Source organism: Grus americana, chromosome 10, assembly GCF_028858705.1.
Source record: "Grus americana isolate bGruAme1 chromosome 10, bGruAme1.mat, whole genome shotgun sequence".
Lineage (NCBI taxonomy): Eukaryota > Metazoa > Chordata > Aves > Gruiformes > Gruidae > Grus > Grus americana.
Window position 1 is genome coordinate 21,793,660 of NC_072861.1, and position 24,351 is coordinate 21,818,010.

The 24,351-nt window shown below is 38.4% G+C and overlaps 1 protein-coding gene across 5 annotated transcripts in view; it reads right to left on the bottom strand.

The window, feature by feature from the left end:
• The window catches only part of MEGF11 (multiple EGF like domains 11), a 283,185-nt gene that overhangs the window by 209,019 nt on the left and 49,815 nt on the right, over positions 1–24,351 (bottom strand). For all 5 annotated transcript variants that reach the window (XM_054836544.1, XM_054836547.1, XM_054836545.1 and 2 more), the window contains exons 2-3: positions 4,398–4,510; positions 293–416 (exon numbers count right to left, since the gene is read on the bottom strand). In XM_054836544.1, the coding sequence (XP_054692519.1) occupies positions 293–408 (116 nt within the window). In that variant the 5' untranslated portion in view covers positions 409–416; positions 4,398–4,510. The remainder of the gene's footprint in view (positions 1–292; positions 417–4,397; positions 4,511–24,351) is intronic.

Sequence of the window (24,351 nt, forward strand, 5' to 3'; positions counted from 1 at the left end):
TCCATGATAAATGAAAATACACCTGTGCAGTCCTCTAGCTGAAACCATGGAGGAACTTCCCAGAGACAGGTAACACAGGGGTATGTGGTCTATAGCCCTACCTTTAGAATTAATTCTTTGGGATGATGCAAATCCTCAAAGGCACCCGGAAGTGCTATTTCTGTCATGCAAATCCATGTTCTTTTGTGAGGCAGGGTGGTATTTAGCAAATGATGGCTCTTATTTTGCCTTTTAAGTGTAAAAATTTGAAATCGCTAGTCAAAAAAAAAAACCAACCCATGATATACTTTACCTTTCCCAATGACTACAAACGTTTGGATCATCTGGGTTCAGGGACAGAGTAGTTTTGAGCAGAAAAGACAGAATAAGCCCTTTCAGAATCCACCTGAACAGCATATATGCCACCATTGTTGTATCTAGATAAAGAAAAGAAAGTATAACCATTAAAGACAATGCTGAAGAAAACATCTTCTAGGCCTTTTCATCCTTGCTTTTGTGCAAATCCAAACACCGTGGAGTTATCACAGGCTGAAATACTTGAAAAAGCAATCAACTGAACAGTGAAATCTAAAAAAGTGCAAATATATTCTAAAAGGAATTTATATGTTTAAACCTACTAAACCCGATGAATTTGATGAGTAAGCTACCCAAGATATTGATAGCCCCAGTGATTCTTCCAAAGAACATTTCTGATGCTGATCATTTTTGTGGCTGTCTATACCAACGAAACAAATACCTGAGGTATTAAAACAATCTATTCTCCCATCAACCTATATGCGAATGGAAAAATAACCAAATAGCCCCTTTGATTCATTTAAGTGGGTTTTATATGTGTCAATATAGTATGCTAGATCTGAGACATATGCTTATTACGTGACTGAAGGAAAATTAATTCACTTTTCAACTCTTAATATAGAGGGATCACTTAGAATGACATAGGTCAACGTATTGGGTCACATTATGCAGAACACTAAACATGAAATAAAAATATTTGCATTGAAGTTGGAAATAGATTGTATAAAATTCATTAGATGTGGTCTCTTCATCATCTTACAGTTCATCTATTAAATGTACTGACTTCTACCTACTTATTGCTCATTTGGGGCTTTGAAACCAAAGTTGTGGTGTTTGTGGTGAGGTCCTCAATGAAATCAGTCAAAAATACAAAATAGATATGAAATACGAAGCTGCTTTTAAATGTAACTGCATCAGAGGTGTTAATCTGTTAAACATTAAGTCAGTAAAAAATATTTTTAAATACCCATTTTGGGCATTTACATCATCACATAATCCACCATTCAAATCAAAAGTCCCATATATTATTCCTGGCAACAAGATTGCCCTAAAAATAGATTGAATCTTCATATGATCATCTAAAAAACACATGGCTCATTGCCTCGTGGTCCAGAACAGCAAAAGGGATGTTAAGGGGTTTGCTCTGCATGGCACTGATATACAGCCCAGCATAAAGAAGTCATCACAAAGCAGAATGAACAGCAGAGGGATAGCCAGGAAAGCTGATTTGAAATTATCTCCTGAGTCAAAGCCTTCTAAGCTAGTTCAAGGACACTCACTGCCTTTAGTGGATTCGAAGTCAAGTTCCCAATGGGAGTAATAGCTCATCTTTTAAATTATTCCTAGAGCTCTGCTAAACTCAAAGATAGGTCTTAAGCCATGTAAGTCATATTAACGTTAATTAACATGATTTAATGTTTATGTTCCTCATGAAATGGATTTAAGTCTATGAGTGACCATTCCCTACCTGCAGGCTGTTTCAAAGTCCCATGGCAACAGCGCAAAAGCTTACTCTGGAAATTAAGAGGGCTGACGAGAAAAGGATATGAGAAGGAGTTCTGTTTATTGAAAAAACATTTGCTACATTTATCCTAGACACTACCTCTCCATGGAGGAAAAGTGTCCTGAACGGCTGGCCTGCAAGTGCTCTGGGGACAAAAGTCCAACAAACCTAATGTTCAAAAACTGAGAGCTTGTTTGGGAGTAGGATAGAGATTTCGTTTAATGTAGCACACACCAATAGATGTGAATTACCCAAGTATCAGCCTCAACAAATGACAGACAGCCCTTGAACAAAAACATCTTCAAAAGACACCTTTAGCATATTGCACTAGCTACCATTTGAATAATACCAAATTACAGAGGACAGGTTCTACTGAGCACTGTATTTATAGGTTGCAATTTGCCCCCTTTCTCCATTCTCTACACCTTTGGTACATGGCAACGCCGAACAAATAGGACTAGAGGAAAGCCTGCTTCTAATCAACAGAAATGGTCAAAGCAAGAGCAAGGCAAAACTGCTTAAGGAAATACAGTCCTTAAGAGAGGGAGGTTTAAATCAAAACATGGTTCTATGCTCAGTTTGTTAACTTCTTGAGGACATCAAGAGCCTAGGTTTATCCCTAAATGAGTTAAAGGTAGAAAGACAGCCTGTCTTCTACCTAAAGAGAATGAACCTTTCTCATTTAACTAAAGCAGCCCTCTATTTTAATTCTGTAGTTCTCAGAGATCTCATTTTTTTCTTAAGAAAACAATGTATCAGTTTAGTTTTTAAACCAAGTAAACACCAAAAGAACTATTTATAAGTCTTAATAGCACACAGAATATTTATTTACAATGTATTTGAAAGAGATGCAAAATTGTTCTCTAAACTTTTAATGCTAATGGTATTTTATTATCTGTTTATAAATGAAATGCTTTGTGCACATTATTTTCTAACTTTGTAAGTCAGATTGTATATCAGAAACATCCAACTCTCCAAATACAGCAGAACCTCATTCATCTCAAGTGTCTCTTTTTCTAACTCAAATGAAATATTTCACTTTGATCACCGTTAATAGATAAGACCTCATGCCAAAATGGGACGGTTGCTATTACAAGATTCAGAATAAAACTCTAAAAATAGGAGCATATATATTAAAGACCACATCAACAAAGAATCCAGTAATGACATCTAATACCAGGGGTTTTTCAGCTTTTATTGCTCAGCATTATACATACCACATACACTCCTGCATTGCGTTTAATGTTTGGAACATATTCTCCGAGGAGGCAGCATCAGCCTTTCAGGGGGACAATGCCTGTAACTCCATTAAAGATATAGCCAAATCATGGAAGCATTTCCAGGGTCTGCCACTGCCAGTCCCCCGAGGAGAGGGCGCCTTTGGAGCCTAACAAGAAAATAAATGATGCACAGGTCCTCTGTGCAGTCCCCAAATGAACTCTAACTTTTTGGCTCTCCAGGACTGATTTTTGTTTTCAGGAGTGAAAGAAGTCAGTTTAGGTACAATTTGGCAAGAAAGAGGGTCTTTCCATCCAAAATACAATCTGGTGATTTTTCACAAGTGTCTCACTCTCTAGGAATTATAACTGATTAGGTTAGGTATCTGTTACTCATTAAGCCATTTTCACATACCTTGCTCATTTTTTAATAAATTTCAGTACTTCGCCTACAATATTGATACAGGTCACCGGTTCCGTCACAAAAGAAAAGAAACACACTTTCACCATTAAGCCCCAAATCTTAGCTATAGAAAAACTAGTAGGTGGGAAGTCATTGATTTATTTGTCTGTGGATTCACTTTACAAAAACCTTTGTTGAGGAAACTGTGCTGGGGTTTGCAAAGAGACCAGAAGACGCAGATGATCATTTAAAGTGGATGAAGTACATGAAAGTGTGGACAAAAGCAGGTTTGTTACTCTCATTTTGCAGTTTGTACAGCACAAGCTGAGGATGACAGTACCCCACAAGATTGGGAGCTACATGCAAAGAAAATAAGACCCCAAAGAATCCTTGCTCGGTGAAGGAAATAAATATCCTCTAAAGCTTTCTCTAGGTGCTAAGGACCTGGCTTTTGTAATATTCTTGTGAAAGAGGACTAATGTATACTTTAAGTGGCTGGGAGAAAAAAAGAAAACCAAAACCAAAACCACAGATTAAATTTCTCCTCTGCTTCCTTGGCTGACAGACTAGAAAAATGAACTAAAAATGACCATTAGAGAATTTCCTGTTCAGGGGCGGTAGTAGTGAAACATTTCATTTTTACAGTTTTGTCACAAAATATTTCATAACATGACTTTGACATGAAATTCAAACAGAATTTCCACTCCATGACAAAGTTCTAAATTAAATGCTTTCATCTCAATTTGGGATGAAATGAGTTCTGAACCAGGCAAAAAACTAATTTGGTGTCCAGCTGCAATTAAGGAAAACATTTACAGAAGTGTCTTTCACTAGGATGCAATACTCTCAAATCCTTATATACTTCTGAAGTTCGTTCTTTTAGATGTCCAAATGTATATGTAGTCGATTAACCTAGCCTGAATTTTTCCCAGAAACTTCCATGCAATGCATTAACAAAGAGCTATGTTAAAAATCTTACCTCAAAGTGCTAAAAATTCCTGATGGATCCTGTTTTTACAGACTACGACCACATGAAGACACACAGCACGTTAGCAGGATAGCAGAAGAAAGCTCTTTGGAAGTTGCTTGGCCCTGTGAGCAATCAGTCAGAAAAACAGAAAACATACTGGGTCAAAGTGTGTTTGGGGGAGTGGAAACAAATTAAGACAGAAATGAGATAAACCATTCTAAATAATTATGTATCATAAGATAATTGTGCTATATCAGACCAAAGACCACTATCCTGCTTTCAGCCAATAACAAGTGTCCAGGGAAGAGCGTAAGACGACGGCTGATAGTAACACATCCCTCTTGTACCCTTCCAGCCTCCAGCAATCTGCAACTTTGACTTCCTCAGCCACAAGTGGCATCTGCGTGCTCAATAGCATTTGATGGATTCTATTCCAATAATTTGTCTAATCATTTTTGATCCATTAAAATGTAAATTTCGATCCCCTAAATTTAAATTTTAGTGTCAACAACATCCTGTGACGGTCTCGCATCTTAGCCACGTACTGTATGAAATACTTCCTTTGTTTTTCTGTCTGCGTCCTCAATTTCATTTGACACATCCCTGCTTCTCTGTTAGAACTGCATCACTGATTCTCAGACTTTGTTTCCTATCATTTCCTATCATATAAACAACACTTTGTTTACATAGAGACTTTTTCTTCTGTAATCTCCCAACAAGAAAGTTCATTTTCTTTCAAGAAGTTTGATGAAAGACCTTGCAAAAGCCTTCTGGAAATCTAACTGTATCTTCTTGATCCACATGTTTACTTCAAAGAGCTTTAACCATTTATGAAGCCTTTACAAAGCCATGTCGATTCTTCATAAATGTATTATATTTATCCAGAGGTTCCCTAATTCCATTCTTAATTACAGTTTCCACCAAATAGAAAAATCTAGGTGCATCAAAATTAAAATGTATTCTAGTATTTGTGTGCGAGCGATTGAGGAAAGTGCAAAAGAATAGTTAAGCAGAAAACAAAAAGTTGGATTTCACTGAAAAAGCTTTAAAGTGACTGAGTGTTTGCTGATTACACTATTTTAGTCTCTAAGTAGTAGCAAGCTTCCAACAAGCTGCCCTCTGTGGCATTCCTCCTTCTCATCCCATCTGAAATTTTCATGATAGTTTAGGCAAGGGATCATTTAAACACACACTTCATTTGGCTCTACATCAGATTTTGTTAGAAACAAGCTGTTACGAAAGCTAAATGAGGCCACAAGTTTCAAAACTGATCAGGATTTTTTGGATGCCTCCATTTATGATTAATAACTCAAGATACCATGAAAGGGCTGAATAATACGCAGAGCTCAGAATGCATGCTAAGAGACAGGTTGTTTTAATCTGGGCAATCAAGAACTAAGCCACTCAAACTCACTAGTAACCTCTAAAAATTGTTGCCACGACCAACAGGAATATTGCCAATGACAGGTTGTGGTTTTGTTTGGTTTTTAATGAAAATTTAAAACTGTTTGAAACAGCTAAACATTTCCAAGAAGGATCAGGTACTGAATACAAAAGCACTGACAACGTGATTCTTATCATCTGAGCACAGCGAAATTCAGGTGACAGAAGAACTGGCAGAAACACCAGACTCTGCACTGGGTTCCTGGGTTCCCTCTACTGACATCTTACACGATTAATGTGGCAGGACAGTAGACAAGAAGCTGCCTCTGCTAACAAAAGATGATATTTCAGTTAACAGAGTCTATTTAAGCCTCTAGGAGTCATTGTACCGAGGGCAAATTATTATCCCTTACATGCAGGGCAAAACAACTGGTCTATAATTTCTGCTACAAACCCCATGCTGTCAGTCATATATTCAGCTTTTCCACGTTCCTCTTAAGCACTGCTCTCTGAGGTTTGTGTGCATCTCTGCCTGTCATTTCCAGAAGGCAGTTCAATAGCTGGAAATACTTGGAGTAGATACAGAAGTCACTACTACTCACAAATGTCCCTGACACCATTTCCAGCCTTAGGTTTCATGTCACCTGGAGGTGACCAGGACAGCACAACTGCTTTTGACTTTCAGGAGGTTTCCTTCGCAGCATCTTGTGAAGGCTCACAGCCTCACGGCACAGGACCAGTTTGTACAGCTCAGTCCCTGAAGAGGCCAATCCCAGCAGCAGCACAAGCTAGGAAGAGACCAACGAGATGTACAAAACTAGGAGCTTTCTTACCTTACACTTGAGTTCATACAATGGAGACAAGCTGGTTCCAACTTTGTTCTTCTAGCCATAAGGGTAATGCCAACAAACATAAGCAGGAACCTTAACTTTTCACGATAAAAGTATTCTATGCTCTCTGTGGAAGTTAACCATGCTCCTCCGCTGCTAAAGCAAAGTTCATGGCTGAAGTTACAGTGAATGTTGGGAATGAAACAAAGTCAACAATTATGTGGTATTTTCTGTAATTAATGTGACTTGAGAAATAAAAGAATAAAAGCAAAATTTAGAGATTTTACAGTTTATGGGGAAGTCATCAAGCAAAAGTGTGAAGAGCTGCATCCTGAGTCCTGTTTGCTTAGTCTTAGCAGCAACCACCTCTGCTACACCATTCAGTGAAGCAGGTGCTGTTCAGTACAAATAAAGGAACTAATTCCATTGCCCAAGATGTAATTTCCAATTTTAGAGGCTTTCTTTTAAAGACTGGATAAAGGCACCAGGGTCCTAACTGCTAGAGTGCCCTCATGACTCTCCTTTCTATTTTTTGTTCCTCAGTTTTCCAAAACTGGGGGGGGGGCTGATTTTAATAGGAACCAAATGTCCAAATCTCTTAAGTTGCTTTAAATTTCTAAGTTCTAAAATATATCAGTGTGCATTGCAATTGCTACAGAGAATGCTCTTAAAGTTCCATGGATATCTTAGAAAGTCTGAAGATCTGCTTCAGTTCTAGGCACTCTGATGAGCTGACTTCCACTGGAGTCATTGGGAGCTTGGCTAGAGAAAAGCAGGAATAAATAATGAAGTAAGCTCTTCTCAATCTATCAAATGTTATTTTTGGAAGCACAGGATTGTTCCTTCAGTGCTCCCAGAGTAAAACTGGGTCAAAATACCACAGAGACATGCCACTAGGCAAGCAATCTAGGCAATTAGTTTAGTTATGGTAATGAAATATGTTTATCAAGACAAAGGCTGGTGTATGTGCCTAGGATTCAGGGGACCTGAGTTTAAATCATACTGTCAAAGACTTAAGGTGTGACACTGAGTTAGCAAAGTGGGCTAGACTGAGGTAGCTCAAATTCCACCCAAATTCTGCATCTAGTATTTTCTGTAGGCTGGCTCTGAGCCTTCAGAAGCACCTAACCATCATACAACACTGGACTTTGAAACTTCAGGTGAAATTTAGGACACACAAGTTCTCAAAGTCTCAGCATCTTCCACAGAAAACACGGGAAGAGGACTGACCAACCTGCCAGGTGCTTTAATAAGCATATTGCAAACTGAAAAGTGATTAGATACTGAAGCAACAAGGTATAAACACATTTGGCATTATTCATCCACTCTGTGAGATCAACATCAACACACAGAAATGCAGATGCTCGTATTTTATCAGTACTTACACAAACTCAATATCCATGCACGCTTGTGCAAAGCACGAGTACCAATCCAAAAAGCTATTATTCATTACAATACTAAATTTCTTTCTCTTAAATAATTGAATAGTTAATCAATAGTCCAGCAGAAATATAATGAAAATATTACATTAGCAACACCTAAAAACATTGCTGAAACAGTGCCCAAATACAGATAATTGCTGGCTCCTTTTCAGAAAGGTCAGCTTGGAAAAAAATTATCTGTGATTTTCTGCCCATAATTTTGTACTTGTACTCAACTACCAGTGTAAAATTGGAAGACGGCCCTTTGAACATTTGGCCCTTTAAGTTATTAATCCAAACTCAAGTCCACAGAAACACTGGTGTTCCTTGTAGTGCCTGAGCCCTGAACTGATCTTCCAAGGCCTGCCAGTTAGGACAGGGAGATGGCTGACATTCCACTGGCACTTTCTGCCAAAAGCAAGTTGGTGTTGGCAGGCTTCAAAGGCAAAATCCTGGTACCCTGCAGTATTTCAACAGAAGATGACCTCCTGCAAGCTGAGAAATCCTCCTGGAGCAGTCATCTCCGAACCCTCTCAATTAAAACATGGTAAACAAAGAAAGTCAGAAAGAGCCACTTTATGTAGTTGCCTGCTTAAGCCTCCCACCCCGATCTCACCATCTGACCGCTGCCGTAAGGCGATGGCAGGGAAAGGCAGCCAGTGTCCCCCGCACTGATCCCAGTCTTCTTGCACAGTCGAGTTTTAAAGCTGCTGAAACTGTGTGGGGAGTCACATTCTCTGCTGATTTAACAGTATATTTATATTCACTATCCCATGCATATTTCAGATATTCCTTCACATACATTACTTCATAAAAGAAAGTAAGCTGACACACATCAAAAAGCTCATCTCCTGAGAACTCAAGTTAGCTTGCTTATACATAGCCACCCACCTCATCTGTGTTCAAGATGTCAAACAATTACAACATATGCTTCCTTAGACACTTAGAGCAACAAAGACCTTGCATCCCCAGAACACTCAGGATAAATAAAGCAACCTAAGAGTTACAGGCATACCCAGATGAGGAATAATATTTTTCTAAGTACTTAGCTAAAAAACCCCAACCATTTATTCCAACAGAATTTTTTTACAGCATTTAAAGAGTGTATGTGAAGTTGATATGAAAATTGGAGTAACAAGCAATGAAATATAAGGATGTTCAATATATATGCAGTGAAATAAATTACGTATAATTCTGTGAAAGTGCTGTGAAAGTCAGAAAAAAAGTGCTGTTCAAAAATGTAGAATATCCTTTACAGTTATATTTTAAAAAATTACTTCCATTTTCAAGAACAATTGGCCCCTTCTTTTTGTCTTCATTTATCTCAGAGGAAAATAAAATGAAACAAACAGCAAAAAAAGTCCCAAGTACAGTAAACAGCTGAGCCAGGGACAAATTAAGTAACACAGATTGATGGCTGTTGATCTACAGCAGTACTATCACATCCCAATGCTACATCTCATATTTCATTTAAAGACCTGTCTCTTCTTTTCCAGAAACAGTGCAGTATTTATGGGAGAAGGCTGATTTGCAAGCCTTGGAGCTGCACTGAGAATCCAGATGCAGTTTTTTCCAATTTGGCTTTAAAGTTGGTGAATGCCTTGAACTTTGAAGACAGTAATCCAAATAAAATGGAACCGAACACTGGAATAAAATGAACACTGAAACTAAACATGTATTTTCAAGAAATGCTGCAGGCAGGGCAAAGCTTTTTATCTTCAGGTTCTTCATAAGACAGTAAGGAAATAACGTTTGCTTCCTCTGCATCTATACCTTTACTAACCCCACTGCTCCAATAGCATATATCTTCATCAGTTCTCCTCCAGGTTTTCCCAGTGCTTTATCCTCCCTGGCATTCTCTGTTACAACAGCACTTGGATGCTCTCTTCCTGCATTCAATTTCCCTCTCAGCCTCTTGAAATCTTAATCTAAAATTTTTCAACTTCATAGCTACTAAAAACATTGACTGACCCATACAGACTATAACTTTTTCTATGAATGTCTGCTAAATATAAGATAAATGTTAAATCAATTTTTAGATTTCTAATGGCTTAAGAATTAGAGTGGCCACTTAAAAACTGCCAATTTTACTTGAAATATGAGAGGTTTCCTCAGAAGCTGCAATAATCCTTTGTGCTTTCCTGTGCTTCTTACAGGGCATATCTGGAACACTATCAATACTGGAGGAATGGTACTCAGTTCAATCATGTCAAAGCTAAAAGCCTGAAGTTAGGAGTCCACGTAACTTATCTGATTTTTCAGAGCATGCACAAATCTCTGCCTTTCTAAGAATTAGGTGCCTAGAAATGGTTGTAAGCTCTTAGGTTTAGGCATCCCACATGGAACATAGGCTGAACAGATCTGCCCTTCTCTAGGACAGAAAGCTGATGCCATGGAGAAGGTCACGGTGTGTGAACAAGGTCTTTGCAGTTACTGCTGGTCAGTACTATTAAGGGGACACGTTGCAGAATTATTGCTTCATAACTATCCACTAGCTGGTCACATGTTGTGCTGGTAAGAAGGCACCTACTCAAAGGGCCTAAAGCTAGTCTCCCAAAACTCTCTAAAAGAAGCTCAAGATGCATATTAATATGTCAGGGCAGGTTTATGTCCTAGCAAAGGCCTGACTCCATGTCAAGGCAAGACTCGGACACACATCAAATCCCTTGCCATGCCTTGATTCCCCCATGAACCCAGCTGTGAACCAGAAAGGAGGAGTGCTGTGCCTAAAGGGCTGGCTGTGGGGCTCGGGAACGTAGGTCACTTCAAAAAGCAAAACGTCTCTGCAATCTAGACTTAAACCTGCACCTCTTGACCACCCACCACTGACTGTAGACCTTCAAGCTATATCACCAAAGACAGGTGCCATGAATAGTCTTCATTCAGCTACAGAGCCGTACCCAACTGCACCTTCACTAAGATGGGTCTCCAGGGGCTGAGACAGGCAATAGCGGCATCTGCAAATCCTCTTTCATAATATCCAAGTCTTACACTTCCATGCCCACTTTCTCCTCTGTGCAGAGCAGAGAGAAGAGGACACTGTGGTCAAAATTCCCAGCAGATCCAGTCTACCAAAATATCCTCACCTTTCCAGGAACCATCGCAGACACTGTTAGAGCAATAACTGGAGAGATAAATGAGAACATGACCCCAGCCTTATTTAATTTTACATCACTATGCAAAGCTCTTGACTCTGCTGTCTCCATGACCTACTTTATCTATTGTTTATTTTTTTTTCCAGGAAACTGCTCATTAAGGATAAAAGCACCTGGCTTACAGTAACAGGGCACTGTGCACAATATCTATCATCAAGCTGAGAGGGGAACATTCATAAATACATCAGAATAAGAAAACATACAAAGAACTGAGGGGATGCAGGGGAGGATCTTAGGTAGAATGAAGGCAAAGAAGATGTAAGGGTCAAAGCTTCTACTGGTGTAAATGGCTGAACTCCACTAAGTTCACTGTGCCAGTTTGGAAAGAATGTGGATCTACCAGCTCAGTCATCAGATACAGATGGTACTGGAGCTACTCAGGTTAGAGCTAGTATTTTCCTTCTGGCAGAAAAACAGTAGCTAGAAAAATCACTACAGACAAAACCAGATCTGAATAACTGGTGCATGCAACTACCTCGGCTTCTTCTTCCCCCTCCTCCTAAATTTGGCACTGAAAACTTATTTAACTACTTTGAGAAAAAAGGTTAATGAAAATTACAAAAGAGAGAGAGTTTATGGGGTAAATTTAGGGCTTAACTTGTGTCATTTTACAGATGTGCTAATTAAGATTTTTTCCACAAGTTAAGACAAATACAGTTTTCTCTCTGTATTCTTCCCTCATGAGCATCATACATGTACCATCTGCTAAAAGTCCTCTTACTGAGCCCTCTCCATAGCTCACTCTCAGATCCACAGCACTCAGATGGTCAAGGAGAACACTTCCCTACAAGTGCTTTATTAACCCCTCTGCAGAGGCATAAAAATTGGAGCTTAAAAGCTGCTTATACATTTTTTAACTTAGTGTAATGTAAGCTTAATGCAACTTACTCTGTGTTGAGATTATCTGAGCAAACACCACTTACACCTATCCTGCTAAACAAAACCAAACATAACAAAAGTCCTCCTCTCCACAACATAGCCACACAAGGTAATGGCTGGCAGGAAATAAGTGAGTTCCCCATTTTCCTCTCCTCTCCTCTCAGATAAAATCTTCAGCGCAGTAAAGAAAGCATAAGCTCTGAGATTCTCGTGTTGAGAACTTGGATTTGTAAGCATGAGCTAACCTTGGTCTCCCTTCCAGAGCACAGCATTAACGAAGGTCTTCTAAGCTCCCCACAGACTCTTCACCTCCTTCCATCTGCCCCAGTTCTTTAGGTACATGCTAGAAGTCCTATTTCCCTCCTCAGCCATTTTTCTGACCTTCTCATCATCTTCTACGTGTTGTTATCTTACACACTGCTGTCCAAAATCCCCTCTGAATAACCCCATTTAAAGTAGCATGGGACTTCTTCCCAAGATCAACAGCCACTTTCCACTTCTCCTTTGCAAAACTCATTTCAGGCAATTGCATCTCTGTTTGTTTAAACTTTAACTTCACTAAATCTGTCTCCAAGGGAACCTGTGCAGTCTCTGGGCTCTTAGCTACAAGTTTTTAGCATCTGCTGGGACTCCAGGTATGCCATGTGTTGCAGGGTAAAGCGTCAAGATCTTATAATTTGGTGATCCATCCTTTACCAGAGAAGAAACAAGTTTTCTCTGTGCATGAAAATGTTTGAGTTTAGGAACAGTGGAAGCAGGATTGGTGATTTTAAACTCTCTTCTTCCCGCTCATTAGAATCTTACTAGCCTGCACATTACTCTTCTATCTTAACCACCTTTTCCTTTTCCTCCTGTCTTTCATCACACATGGCATTACTTCCTTTCATGGCATTCCTTTCTTCAAATACGGAGAAGCTAAGCTATAGCTTATCTCATTCTAAACCAGCACTTTACATGAGTCACCACTGTTATACCTGTGGCATGCAACGTCGAAGATGTTTAACAGTTATGTATGAGCCAACTCCCGGGGACAGAGTAATCACTGTCCAATTAAACAACAGACAGCCACAAGGATAAATATATAAATACAGCACAAAAATATTTGAATGAAATAATCAATTACTGTTTCATACCCTGGACTATTCAAATAACTCCTGAATTGCTCCTTTCACTGACTTTTCAGGACTGTGTTGATAAAAGATGTGGCAATATCCTTTGGATTTTCTACCAAGTGGACAAGAAGATACAGCGTGTACTGGCGTTCCTCCACATAAAGATGGATCACAGAGCTTAAATTTCCCCACAACACCCATGCTTCCAGGCTTGTGATTGCTGCCCTGCTCTGAATCCCTCTAGGAGAATGGGTTGCAAGTCAAAACAGTACATGTGTCTAGACTTTTGGCCTTATGCTCCGCACCTTGGAAATTATTTACCTCGTTCTGTCTTAAGGCATTCTTACTTCACTACTTGTTTCAAAGAGAGTCTCTGATATGAACTAGAAGAGAAAGCTAGTCTTGCAACGCAAGCCCAAGAGCAGGAACCAAGAGTTTAACTCTCAGGTATTACAGCGATAAGAGTGCAAAAGAAACAAGCAGAACAGAAAAAAGCAGTATCGTCTATCAAGCATGCTTGTCAACCAGTGGCCACGTGTACACTCAGAGCTGGCCTTGCCTCCGGCTTCGCCCTGGTAAAATGGAACACGTCCTTCTTCCCAACACCCCATTCTGGACTGTCATTCATAGAGGAAAAGTTTACGTAAATGCACAGTGTAACAATTAACTGGTTTTTAATTATTTTTCATAACTCACACTGTTGAGTCTCATCTGCTGAGGAATAAAGCCCCCTCATCCTATGCCAAAGTAGACAACAGATACAAATGAGGTATGGGGAGATGATGTGTTTTGCTCATTTGTTTATTTGTTTAAACTTGGAGCCCACCCACCAGCCCAGTCATTCATTTTTCAGACTGTTTCAATTCTTTGATTTGCTAAGCAGCCAGTCAAACATCAGGTGGGAGTAGGAATGAGTAGGTGGGAACCGGAGCAGTCAGAAGCTCTCAGAATGTTATTCTAAGAGCTTGAAAATCGGAAGTTGATTTAAAAAAAAACTATAATAAACAATCCTCATTTTTCAGACACTTTTTTTTTTTTTTTAAATACTGGCTCTGACAGTATTTTATCTGTCTTTAAGTTCCTCCTCAGAAGGATTTGGTCAAAATATCCCCCTCAGACCTTTCGACATCTCAATGAAAACAGGCAGAAAAAGGCCAGCTGGAAATATGGCTATCAGTTTAGGTTCATACTTTACAATTTAAACAAAATATTTACTAGTAATGGCTCACCTTATTATCACGAATTGAGAGTAAATTGAAATTTCATGCAACTGAATAGGGTAATTACATACACAGACACATACTTTAAAAACTAGGCTTTTCATGTTCTTAAGTATAAGCAATTAAGGGTAAGAGTAACATTTCATAATTATGTCATTGATCTAAATTCCTTTTCATTTTTCTATGAAAGCACTATACTTACATAAGACACATCTGAGGTTGCTCCTGTTTCTCAGATGGGCATTTGTTCTAATCAAATATTCACCTCATGACTTTTTTTTTTCCCAGTTTTTGCCTTCACATGAAGTTAAAATTTTGAAAGTCTGAATCTACCATCAACTTTGAAGAAAGAATTAAAAACTCATATAAAAAAAAAAAAGTCATAGGGAGCTATGGGAAATTCCGTACTAGGCTGGCCTACTAATTAAATTCAACTATGCCATATTACTTCCACTATTCAAATGTATCCGCCTACAGATCTAAAATCTTTTCAGAATGATTAAAATCAGGAGTAAAAAATCCCAAATCTCTTTCCTCTTTCATGTGGAGCCACACAGAATGCACTTTTTCAGATTTCCAAGTCCATTAAAACATCACCTTTGAAAACAGATGCACAATCAGGCCCAGAAGTGATTTATGCAAGCGGGATGCTCAGAACTGCCAGGAACTATTCATGTTCAAAGTACCCCCAGCAGGCTCAGCTAGGTCCAGTTTGTATCACATACAATTAGGATTCTTCAGACCATAAAATCAATACTATAGTTAGTAAATGGTATGTTATTTCTCAGAATCTTGCTACATCTTATCTGTCTTTGATCAAGCAGAGTTGACTGCTAATGACATTTAATGTTAATTAATGAAAATACATGCGATAAAAAGTTCTTTGGAGAATTATCTAATTATGTACCATAAAAAATGAAGGATGTAATATTTGTAATTTATGTTTATATCAATGACTATTGTTTAGGATACTCTGAGAAGACATTAGGATTACAAGTCATCTTTAGCTACACTTTCTCCTGCCTTACAAAAACAATTTCTTGAGCTGGTATGTGTACATTCAGCTCATTAATAAGTTATGTCTCATTTATAATACTGAAGTCTGCAGGTAAATTCTTCCTCAGCTGTGGGACAGCACCAACAGAATATTTTATGAAATTCACTTATCTTTTGACAATGGATGATTGACAGTAAACCATCACAGCTGACGTTACTTACAAAATAAATAACAGAACCTGCGGAGATTAAGCAGGGATTTTAAAAGAATGACTGCAATCCTTAGAGAAGAATGATTACAGAAGGCCAAAGTGTGTCGTAATCTCATAGGAATGCAACATTTTGCTACCGATCACTTTGACTGTCCAAGACCCCAGCTATTGAGGAACATTTATATTTTAAAATATTCCAATTTGATGTAACGCTTCTAAATAACTTTTCATGATTGTCAGGCACATAGAGAAAGGTGAAAGGAAATTTTTCATTATTATAAAATGCCATGGGATTCACCAGAAACATTGTATTAGGTTTAATATCTCTGTTTCTAAACTAGAAAGGAAGAATAGAAAAAATTCATTGTAGTAACAGCATAGGGCAGCTTCTATAGTTAATATGTCACGTCAATTAGCTCCCATTTCCCAAGACATTTTGGCTTTGATAACACATATCCTAATGCTCTTGCTTAATATTAGCTACATATAGTAAATGAACCCCTGGGTTCAGCGAGACTATTCTACTACCAGAATCTGAGTATACACCTCACTTGCAACAAGTTTTTCCAATACAGCTGTGCAAAAAAGGAATACTCCTCACATTATCTCACTTTTCTCTCTAATAAACATACGGAGTAGCATAATAATATTCAGAAATTTTAAATATTCTTACAGCAGCTCTATTAATTCCACCTTGGAGATGCCCTGTTGTTCAATGACACACTATTGTCAGTATGAGCAGGGAACACCGAACTTACGAGTCAGGTAAGGTTTTCAACCATCTAAATCCCTAGGCAAAAATAAGAGACATACGGAGGGGAAAAAAAATAATCTTGCTGCATCTCTAGCAGTTTGGTTTAGTTCGAAAGACAAAGTGTGAAAGTGCTGAGAGCAGGATGTTGGCTAAATAGGTGCCACTTGTACTTGCCCCAGATGTGATGGAGCTGGCATGCTGTTCAATACAAAGTGATTAATGATTGCTTGCAATCAGCCCTAGAAATCAATTGGCATTGAGTGACATAATGATTCTATGACATCATATAGACTCACATCTGATGCTTGTTCTTGGACACTTCTCCTCATGCTGCCATTTTTGGCACTGTGAGTGGGCTCAAAAAAATTATGGGCTTTATGATGTTCATGAATAAACAAGTTTTCACATGAGAGAGGTTTCTATTTCTTTCTGCCAAATTTTATTTTTCTGTTCACTCACGACCCCTCCCACCACCACTCTTCAGCATGTCAAATTCAACTACATGAGCAGTGCACAGGAAAAGTTGTGTATTTAAGGCTGGTCCTTGATTTCAGTCAATAATTATGATAGACTCTAGGAAAATAATATAAATGAGAAGAGGAAAGAAGGTGCTACCGCAATGTTGTGAGCCATGTATATCTCTCTCTCCCTTTCAGCTGTACCATTGTTGCATGAGCAGACCATTGCTTTGTCCCTATTTTCAGCACTATCAATAACAAGTTTTTCCAAAGCAACTGTTCTAAAGCAATTAATGTTTTTAAATGACCCCCAATGCCCACTTCCAAATGCATTTTAGGATGCTGTATATTTAAAAAAAAAAAAAAAAAAGAATGAAAACAGAAACTGAGGAATAAAGGGCAGCTTCTTTAATCTCTGTTCACATGTGATAAGTTTCTCCCTGCTTTAATTACCATAGTGCCCTTCTCTACATTTGTTCAAGTTTAATTTATTTTTTTTTAATAAGGTGGGCAGCAGCAATACATAACGTTCTAAATGAAGTCTCACCACTACCTTGTACAATTTTTTTCTATCTCTGCACAAAAATACCTTACTGAATCAGTCCTTGAACAGCATTGCACTTTGTGTTGGCAGCTCACAGACATCCTACCATGACTATTACCAGATCTCTCTTCTCCTCTGTCACATCCAAATGACGAACCTCTACCTTATAGCAAAAATTCAAGTTGTTAGTCCCTGAGTGTACATCTTTACATTCATTTTATTAAATTTCATGCTGCTACTCCAGTCCACAAGGTCATCCAGTTCTTCCTGTATTACAATTCAGTCCACCTTGGTACTGAGAAGCTCATTAGTCTCCTAGATTAAAAATGGGGTATCATTCTAGCAAGCAAGGAACAGTCAAGAACTTTGATACCTTGTAGCTTTCCCAGATGAAAATCCTGTAACATAATGAGCAAAACCATAGTAAAGTCTACAGGGTCCCATATAGTCATTTAGCGTATAACTTAGACTACAATTGACAAAATCTGAAAAGATTCGAGATTCAAGTATTCGAGTTACCAGATGCTTCTTAATCACATCAAGTTGCCTTGTATCACCAAAACTCTACATCTAGAAAACGGAAACAGAATCTCCGAGTTCTGCGTTCACACTAATTATAGGCTAAAGAGTATGCATTTCTTCATGAAGAATTAGCTAGATGTTTATAATTGAATATATAAAAGTGAAAGTAAGCTTGATAAACCTGCTCCTGTATTTTTTTTAATTTGCAGTTTCCTTCAGCATAGGTTGTACTAATACAGACAACAGAGAATAACTCCTGCATGACAACTAGTCTGTGTAAATTTTTACAAAAAAGTTCTTCGGTCCAGTTTGTAATGTGTTCTTTAAGTACATGCATATGTGCACAGCACGGAGCATCAGTGACCACAAATACAAGCGGTACAGTGCAGGCTAGCGTGTGCCAGGAAACAAGGCATCAGTTGACGCATTTGAAGTAAATGATAGCTTAAGTCTTAGTAAAAGATAGAACAACATCATAACTGTCAGAGCAATTTTCCACATCGGTAGTTTAACACCTGAACTATTGCTTATTTTTGCAACGGAACTATTCCGGTTTCTATCCGTTCCACTCTGAATCAACATCAGTTCCGAGATGTGTCATAAACAATGTTTACCTGAAAGACCCAAACCTACAACTGAGGTAGAGACTTAATGAGGAAACAGTAGTTTCTCCTCCTCCCACTCCCCCCCCCCCCAAAAAAAAAAAAAAAGTAAAAGAAAAGAGGGGGAAAAGGTTGGTTCATTTCCTGTAAACATCAGGGTTGTAAATAACTGTAGGCTTCATAGACAGTATAATATTAGAATGCCTCTGACTTAACGTCATAAAGATTGAGTTTTTAATTTTAATTTAATGCTACCATAATTTTCAGCTTTGCATATGAATATAATCTTATAGTCTGTTACTAGCTACCTCAGGAATGTAGCAGAAGTGACAACATTCTTATGTCTTCTGCTTTTCACAGGAACAAGCAGCTAAGCATCTTTACTTGTCAGGCATTTTTAAAGGTTTTTAATAGTTCAATAGCAATGCACAAAGAAAGTTTGATTTTGAAATGAAAAAACCAGACAACTTTTATTATACTAATTTTCCAGATTCAAAACAGTTTAATTATTTCCATGGTCTAAGAGAAAACAAAACCAAATTGTCAGGTGTAAAAGAGTAATTTATGTCCGATGGTTAATCCTTCAAAAAGCCACAGGGAAAGGGACTCAGGATGTAGAAATCATTAATGGAAGAGTGATTGCTGACTTCTATTCCTAGAAACAATGAAATAAGGCTGCAGCTGACTCAGAAGCATGTAAGTTCTGGCTGACCCACCGTGAGTACTGTTGCTCTCACTGCACTCTGAAAAGGCTCTTTCAGAATCTAATCAAACTACTGTTGTGTGGAAGACCAAGTTGGACTATAATTTTCTGAAAAATACTCTTTCAATGGTTCCAGTCACGCTTTTCTACCTGATGTCTTTCTTCAAGCTATTTTGATTCATAACTGTTTTCATTTTCATGAGACTGTCCTTAAAGAACCAAGTGATTATGTCTTTCACACCACCAACTCTTCAGTGCCCAGTTACGGGTGGACAGGCAGGAAGAAAAGCAGGCAGTGAGCAGCTGACACCTAACTACAAAGCCCGGGTATGCAGTAAAGATCCATCCTGCCAGGACACACAAGAGGGGAAATTCCAGCCCCTAGCAAAACTACTAGCAGCCACAAGGCAAAGAAAGCACCAACTGCCAATCCAACCTCTAAGAAAATAAAGTATTCTTATAGAAGCCTCTATCTTCCCACAGCTGCGCTGGTTGGAACCCAGTATCTAGCTGTCTTCATCACTGATATGGAAAACGTGCTTACTCCATGACCTGGCAGCATGTGGATTCTGGCACAGCATCTTAAGGACGCTGAGTGTCTATAGATTTGTTTGCAAAATATTATGCAGAAGAACTAAAGCTATAATACTGGTAACATTAACTTGTTTTCTTTTACCTTACTAATAACAGAGAATTGAAGATACAAATCCACACAAATGAACTATTTATTTCTCTGTCTGATGTGAGTGGTAAGCCAAAAAGTTATTGGGCACCAGACCAGCAGGAGGAAACAGGGACAAATAAATGAGTGAGAGTAGAGGTAATTGTAGCACTTATTTGGATTAGATGCAGATCACCAATGAACTCTTTTGCCACTTGTTTTCTCCTAAGGGAAATCTCACTTTCCCAGCTTTAATTTAATCATGGGAAAAATATGTCAAGTATTGATTATAACTAGAAACTAAAGTCTTCTACAAGCATGTACACATTAACACTATCACTCAGACATGACCTGGAAGAAATCCTCTGCCTGCCTTTCTTCATTCTGATTCCCACTTCTTCTAACAGATTGTCTTATACAGAACAGCATGTTCAAACGTGTAAACATCAGTTTTGGTGATGGAAAAAGTCCAGGAGGAAATTTGTTAAAACCATTGAATTTATGTTGCTTGTGATGCTAAGCATAACTAAAAGACATGGCTTCCAACTATGAAAGCGGAATGCAATAAAGCCTCTGAGGAAGTACTGTATATCAACGCTGATTTCAATTTATTGCAGTTTGAAATAATATTCCAGTCAAGTCTAAAAGTAGGAGAATTTGGCAGAAACACTTGTGAAAATCCTAAAATGGTGCTGTTTGTCCATGACCTTTGAGAACTAAAAGAAAAGAAACAATGGACACACATCTGCAATGCATTCGATTGCAAAGCAGGAACAGGAAATTAATGGATGGAAGATTTCTAAAAATGACCCTCTGCTGCTTCCCCCATACCTGCTCACCCCAGGCCTCACTCTCTGCCCTTTAGTCTTTTGTCTGTTCCAGATCACATCCACGTCGCATTTCAAAACTCATCAGTATTAAAGGTAATATGTAGTTTCACTTCTCTGAGAAAGTTCTCAGGATTTCAAAAATGTCCCAACTGTGTTATAATAGTATATATTATACAATAGCCCCTAAACTCATTTAGAGGGGCAGGTCAAAGCCCTGACTGAATCAAGAACAGGCATTTGAAACCGAGCCAGTTCCCTTCCAAAAGTTGGCAATGTGAGATGAACGGCCTTTCTCCTTTTGACCTTGTCAAAAACAACACACATGCTCTGACAAGACAGCTTCGTGTGTTGACATCATCTGATTAGTAAACATCACCAATTACCCATACTCATTCCCGATTATGATCACCCAACTTTCATCTCCAGTTGCACAGTCCCTACTCAGACTTCTATTTTCAGTGAGACACTCCCACAGAAACCCATAGAGCAGAATTCATTCACCCTCTGCAGGAGCTGCCCCATATCCTGCTGACAAAACAGTTAATTCACTGTCCCTTGATTTCTTCCTATCTGCTCTCACTGATCAGTGTCCTTCCAGGGTATAAACCTGATACAACTCTAGGCTCTCTCTTGTAAAACTATTCTGTTTCCATTTATTTTCAAGTATAGAAACATTTTCATGATATTGTTTCACTTTGCAGGTCATATCATATGTTTTTGGGGGGTTTTTTGCTTTATCTGTATCCCTATATATCTGCAAGTCACAAGACTCTCACACCAAACTCAAAGAAAAACCAACCGTGTTTCCAGAACCTTGCTCTGTTGAACAAAACGCCGACATGTGATATCTCCTTGCTTCACTGAAGACATTAAACATCTTAACAATTTTACTTAGAATGAATCTAACTTTACACAGACCGTTTTTATACACGGGTTCTACTTGACTGGGATTAACAGCATATTGCCTAAACCTGTAGCTGGAAAATGTGATCTCTACATTCGGCAGGAGATGCCTGCCATGCCTCATCAACACCAAAAAGGTACTAAGAGATTCAGTTTCAGCTAATGCTTGGGTCCCAAATACAGACAGACAGAAAAGTTCATGATCCTGCAGACTACAGCTGAAGGCTCCCTCTCTGCTAATTTCAGTCGTTCATGATGCACGATCTGTAGATCTCCCCTTTTGACCACACCACCATAAGCAGCCCGTGCGAGCACAGGCTGGGAGCATCTCCCACCTTGGGCTTATTGTCCTACAAGCTGGACTAGAATCTCTCCAACTACTTCTGCAAATTTCTTTATTTAGACTGAAGATCAGGTCACTGGGTATCTTTGCAAAATAATGCTCCAAGGTGGTGGTCTGGATGGACATTTTATGACACAGTTCATCAATCTAAGAAGTCTTTGTATCTTTTTCTTTTCTTCTGGGCCAGGAACACTACTGTCATCAACCTGTACCACATGCTGTTACATTTCCTCCCCAGTGCATTTTTCTGCTGTACGGGATTGACATTTTTGCTTGCTCCTGTTATGCCCAGCAACACTGGTTCTTTCCAAAGCTATTCTGAGCTTCCAATTACAATATTCTACTCTTTCTCCAAATCAAAATGTAATCTACATAGTCCTAAGATGCTCTTTATTATCCAACTTTGATGTATTTTATTATCAAACACATTGGATATCAAAACCAGCCCCAAAGATACAAAATAACGAACAGCCACAGTCATATATTCTGATTTTACACAGACGTACACTTGCTGGAAACCTGGAGTAAGAAACATTTTTCCTCCAACCACTCCAGTCACTTTTAAGAGGAAGAACTAGAGAAAGTTCCTGAGTATTCTGCCCATGTTTTTGGTGTGAGTTACTAAGTAATGACATTGTTAGAGCATTTAATGTTAGAGTTTCACTGCTCCTGTAGTACCTGTCCAGTCAATGCCTGACAGAAGAAGATAAATATATTTATAATACACAGCAAAGTGAATAACAAAGAGTTTATATAGTTGTCTCTGACAAAACTGACAAGTCGTAGCTGGCAGCTTTAATCAGCTCCCAGCTGAGCCTGGGAAATTGGAGGGAACAGAGTGCTGACCTTTCTGATGAATTTCTGAAGGAAGGTCAAAGTTTTGTTTACTCCTTTAATGGGAAGAGGTATCAAGTTCTAAGACCTTTGGCTAAAAAGAGGATTCCTGCGCAAGGGCATTGTACACCATATTTAACAAAGTAATTATTGGTTTCTCTAAAACTGATTTTTTCAAATAAAGGGATGGCCTGAGGTTACATAGATGAAAATGCCTATAAGGTTTTATGCAACAAAATCACTACCAGATGCTGAAAATGTACTAGATATGATTTTCATGTCTTGAATGTGAAAAATGCCATAGAATATAGTTTAATTTTTACAGTTCAGTGGTTCTTAAAACCACTAAATTTTTTTTTCTTTTTTTGCAACAAGTATTCAGCTCCTACTCATTTTGTATGGAAACAGTGCGATTTTTCATGTGCATTTGCTTTACTAGTACCAAGAAGATAAACATATTTCAAAGTAAGTTATAATTTATTATTTTGCAGCGTGTATAAAATCTCTGGCATTGATTTTAAAAACTACTAAACATCTACTTACAATTAAGCTCCTTGGATTCATGTCTGAGGACAGAGAGATCCAGCAGCACTTTTCCAAATGTTTCACCTTATGGTTTATAACCCCCTGCAGTCGCTACCCAAACTGACACTGCAGGGGCCTTTGTTTTTGTAAAAAGCCAAAACTGTTTTCTGATTAACAGTATCATATCACAAAGGTATCTGCTCATATTGCCAGCTCAAGTCCATATGAATGGCTGACACAGAGACCTCGCAAGAATTTAGGAAGGCTGGTGACTTGTAAATCAAGAATCATAGACCAGTGAGACTTTTGCAGTAAACAAACTGCAAACCTTTTGCTTTTTTATAATCTAATTTACCAATCACTTTCCACAAACTTTAAAAAAAAATGAACCCATAGCTTTGAATCACCACCACACATATACTCACACACCTCCGAAGTTGTTTGCTGAACTAGTAGCTATATAAGTCACTGTACAATTTTTCAAACAACACTGAAGGAACTTAAGTATTGATTTTTGCCAGAATAATATAGGATACACCTGACTGTCCATCAAAAACAGTTGCACCAGTAAAGTAGTTCCATGTTCTAGTTTGGTTTTTACTTTCCTTACAGTTCTACTTCAACAACTTCTACTTGGTATCAGTGGCAGACATTGAAATTTGGTTATAGGTCTGGGCCTTCCAACTTACAGTCATTGCTCATATAGCATTTTATGGACATTATACACACGTATACATCTCTAACATATATACATAAACATGAGCGCAATATAACCAGTTCCTTCTGATTGACATCAGTGGAATCGTTCAACTGGACCATTTATTTACTGGGAAGATGACAAAGCAGCTCCCTGATGTAGGAGTGTTTCCACGATTGTCAGAATGGAAAGGCGCTGACTATAATTGCACCTTTTCTATGCTGACCTATTTGGTTAAGAAATGTTTCAGAGATATATGCTTTAATAGTAAGGAAAAATTTTGTATGCTTCCCTTGTGAGATAAGGCTGTGCTGTATTCTTACAGTGAAGGGATAGGAGGATCAGAAGGTAACAGCACATGTAACTAAAGCACAATTCC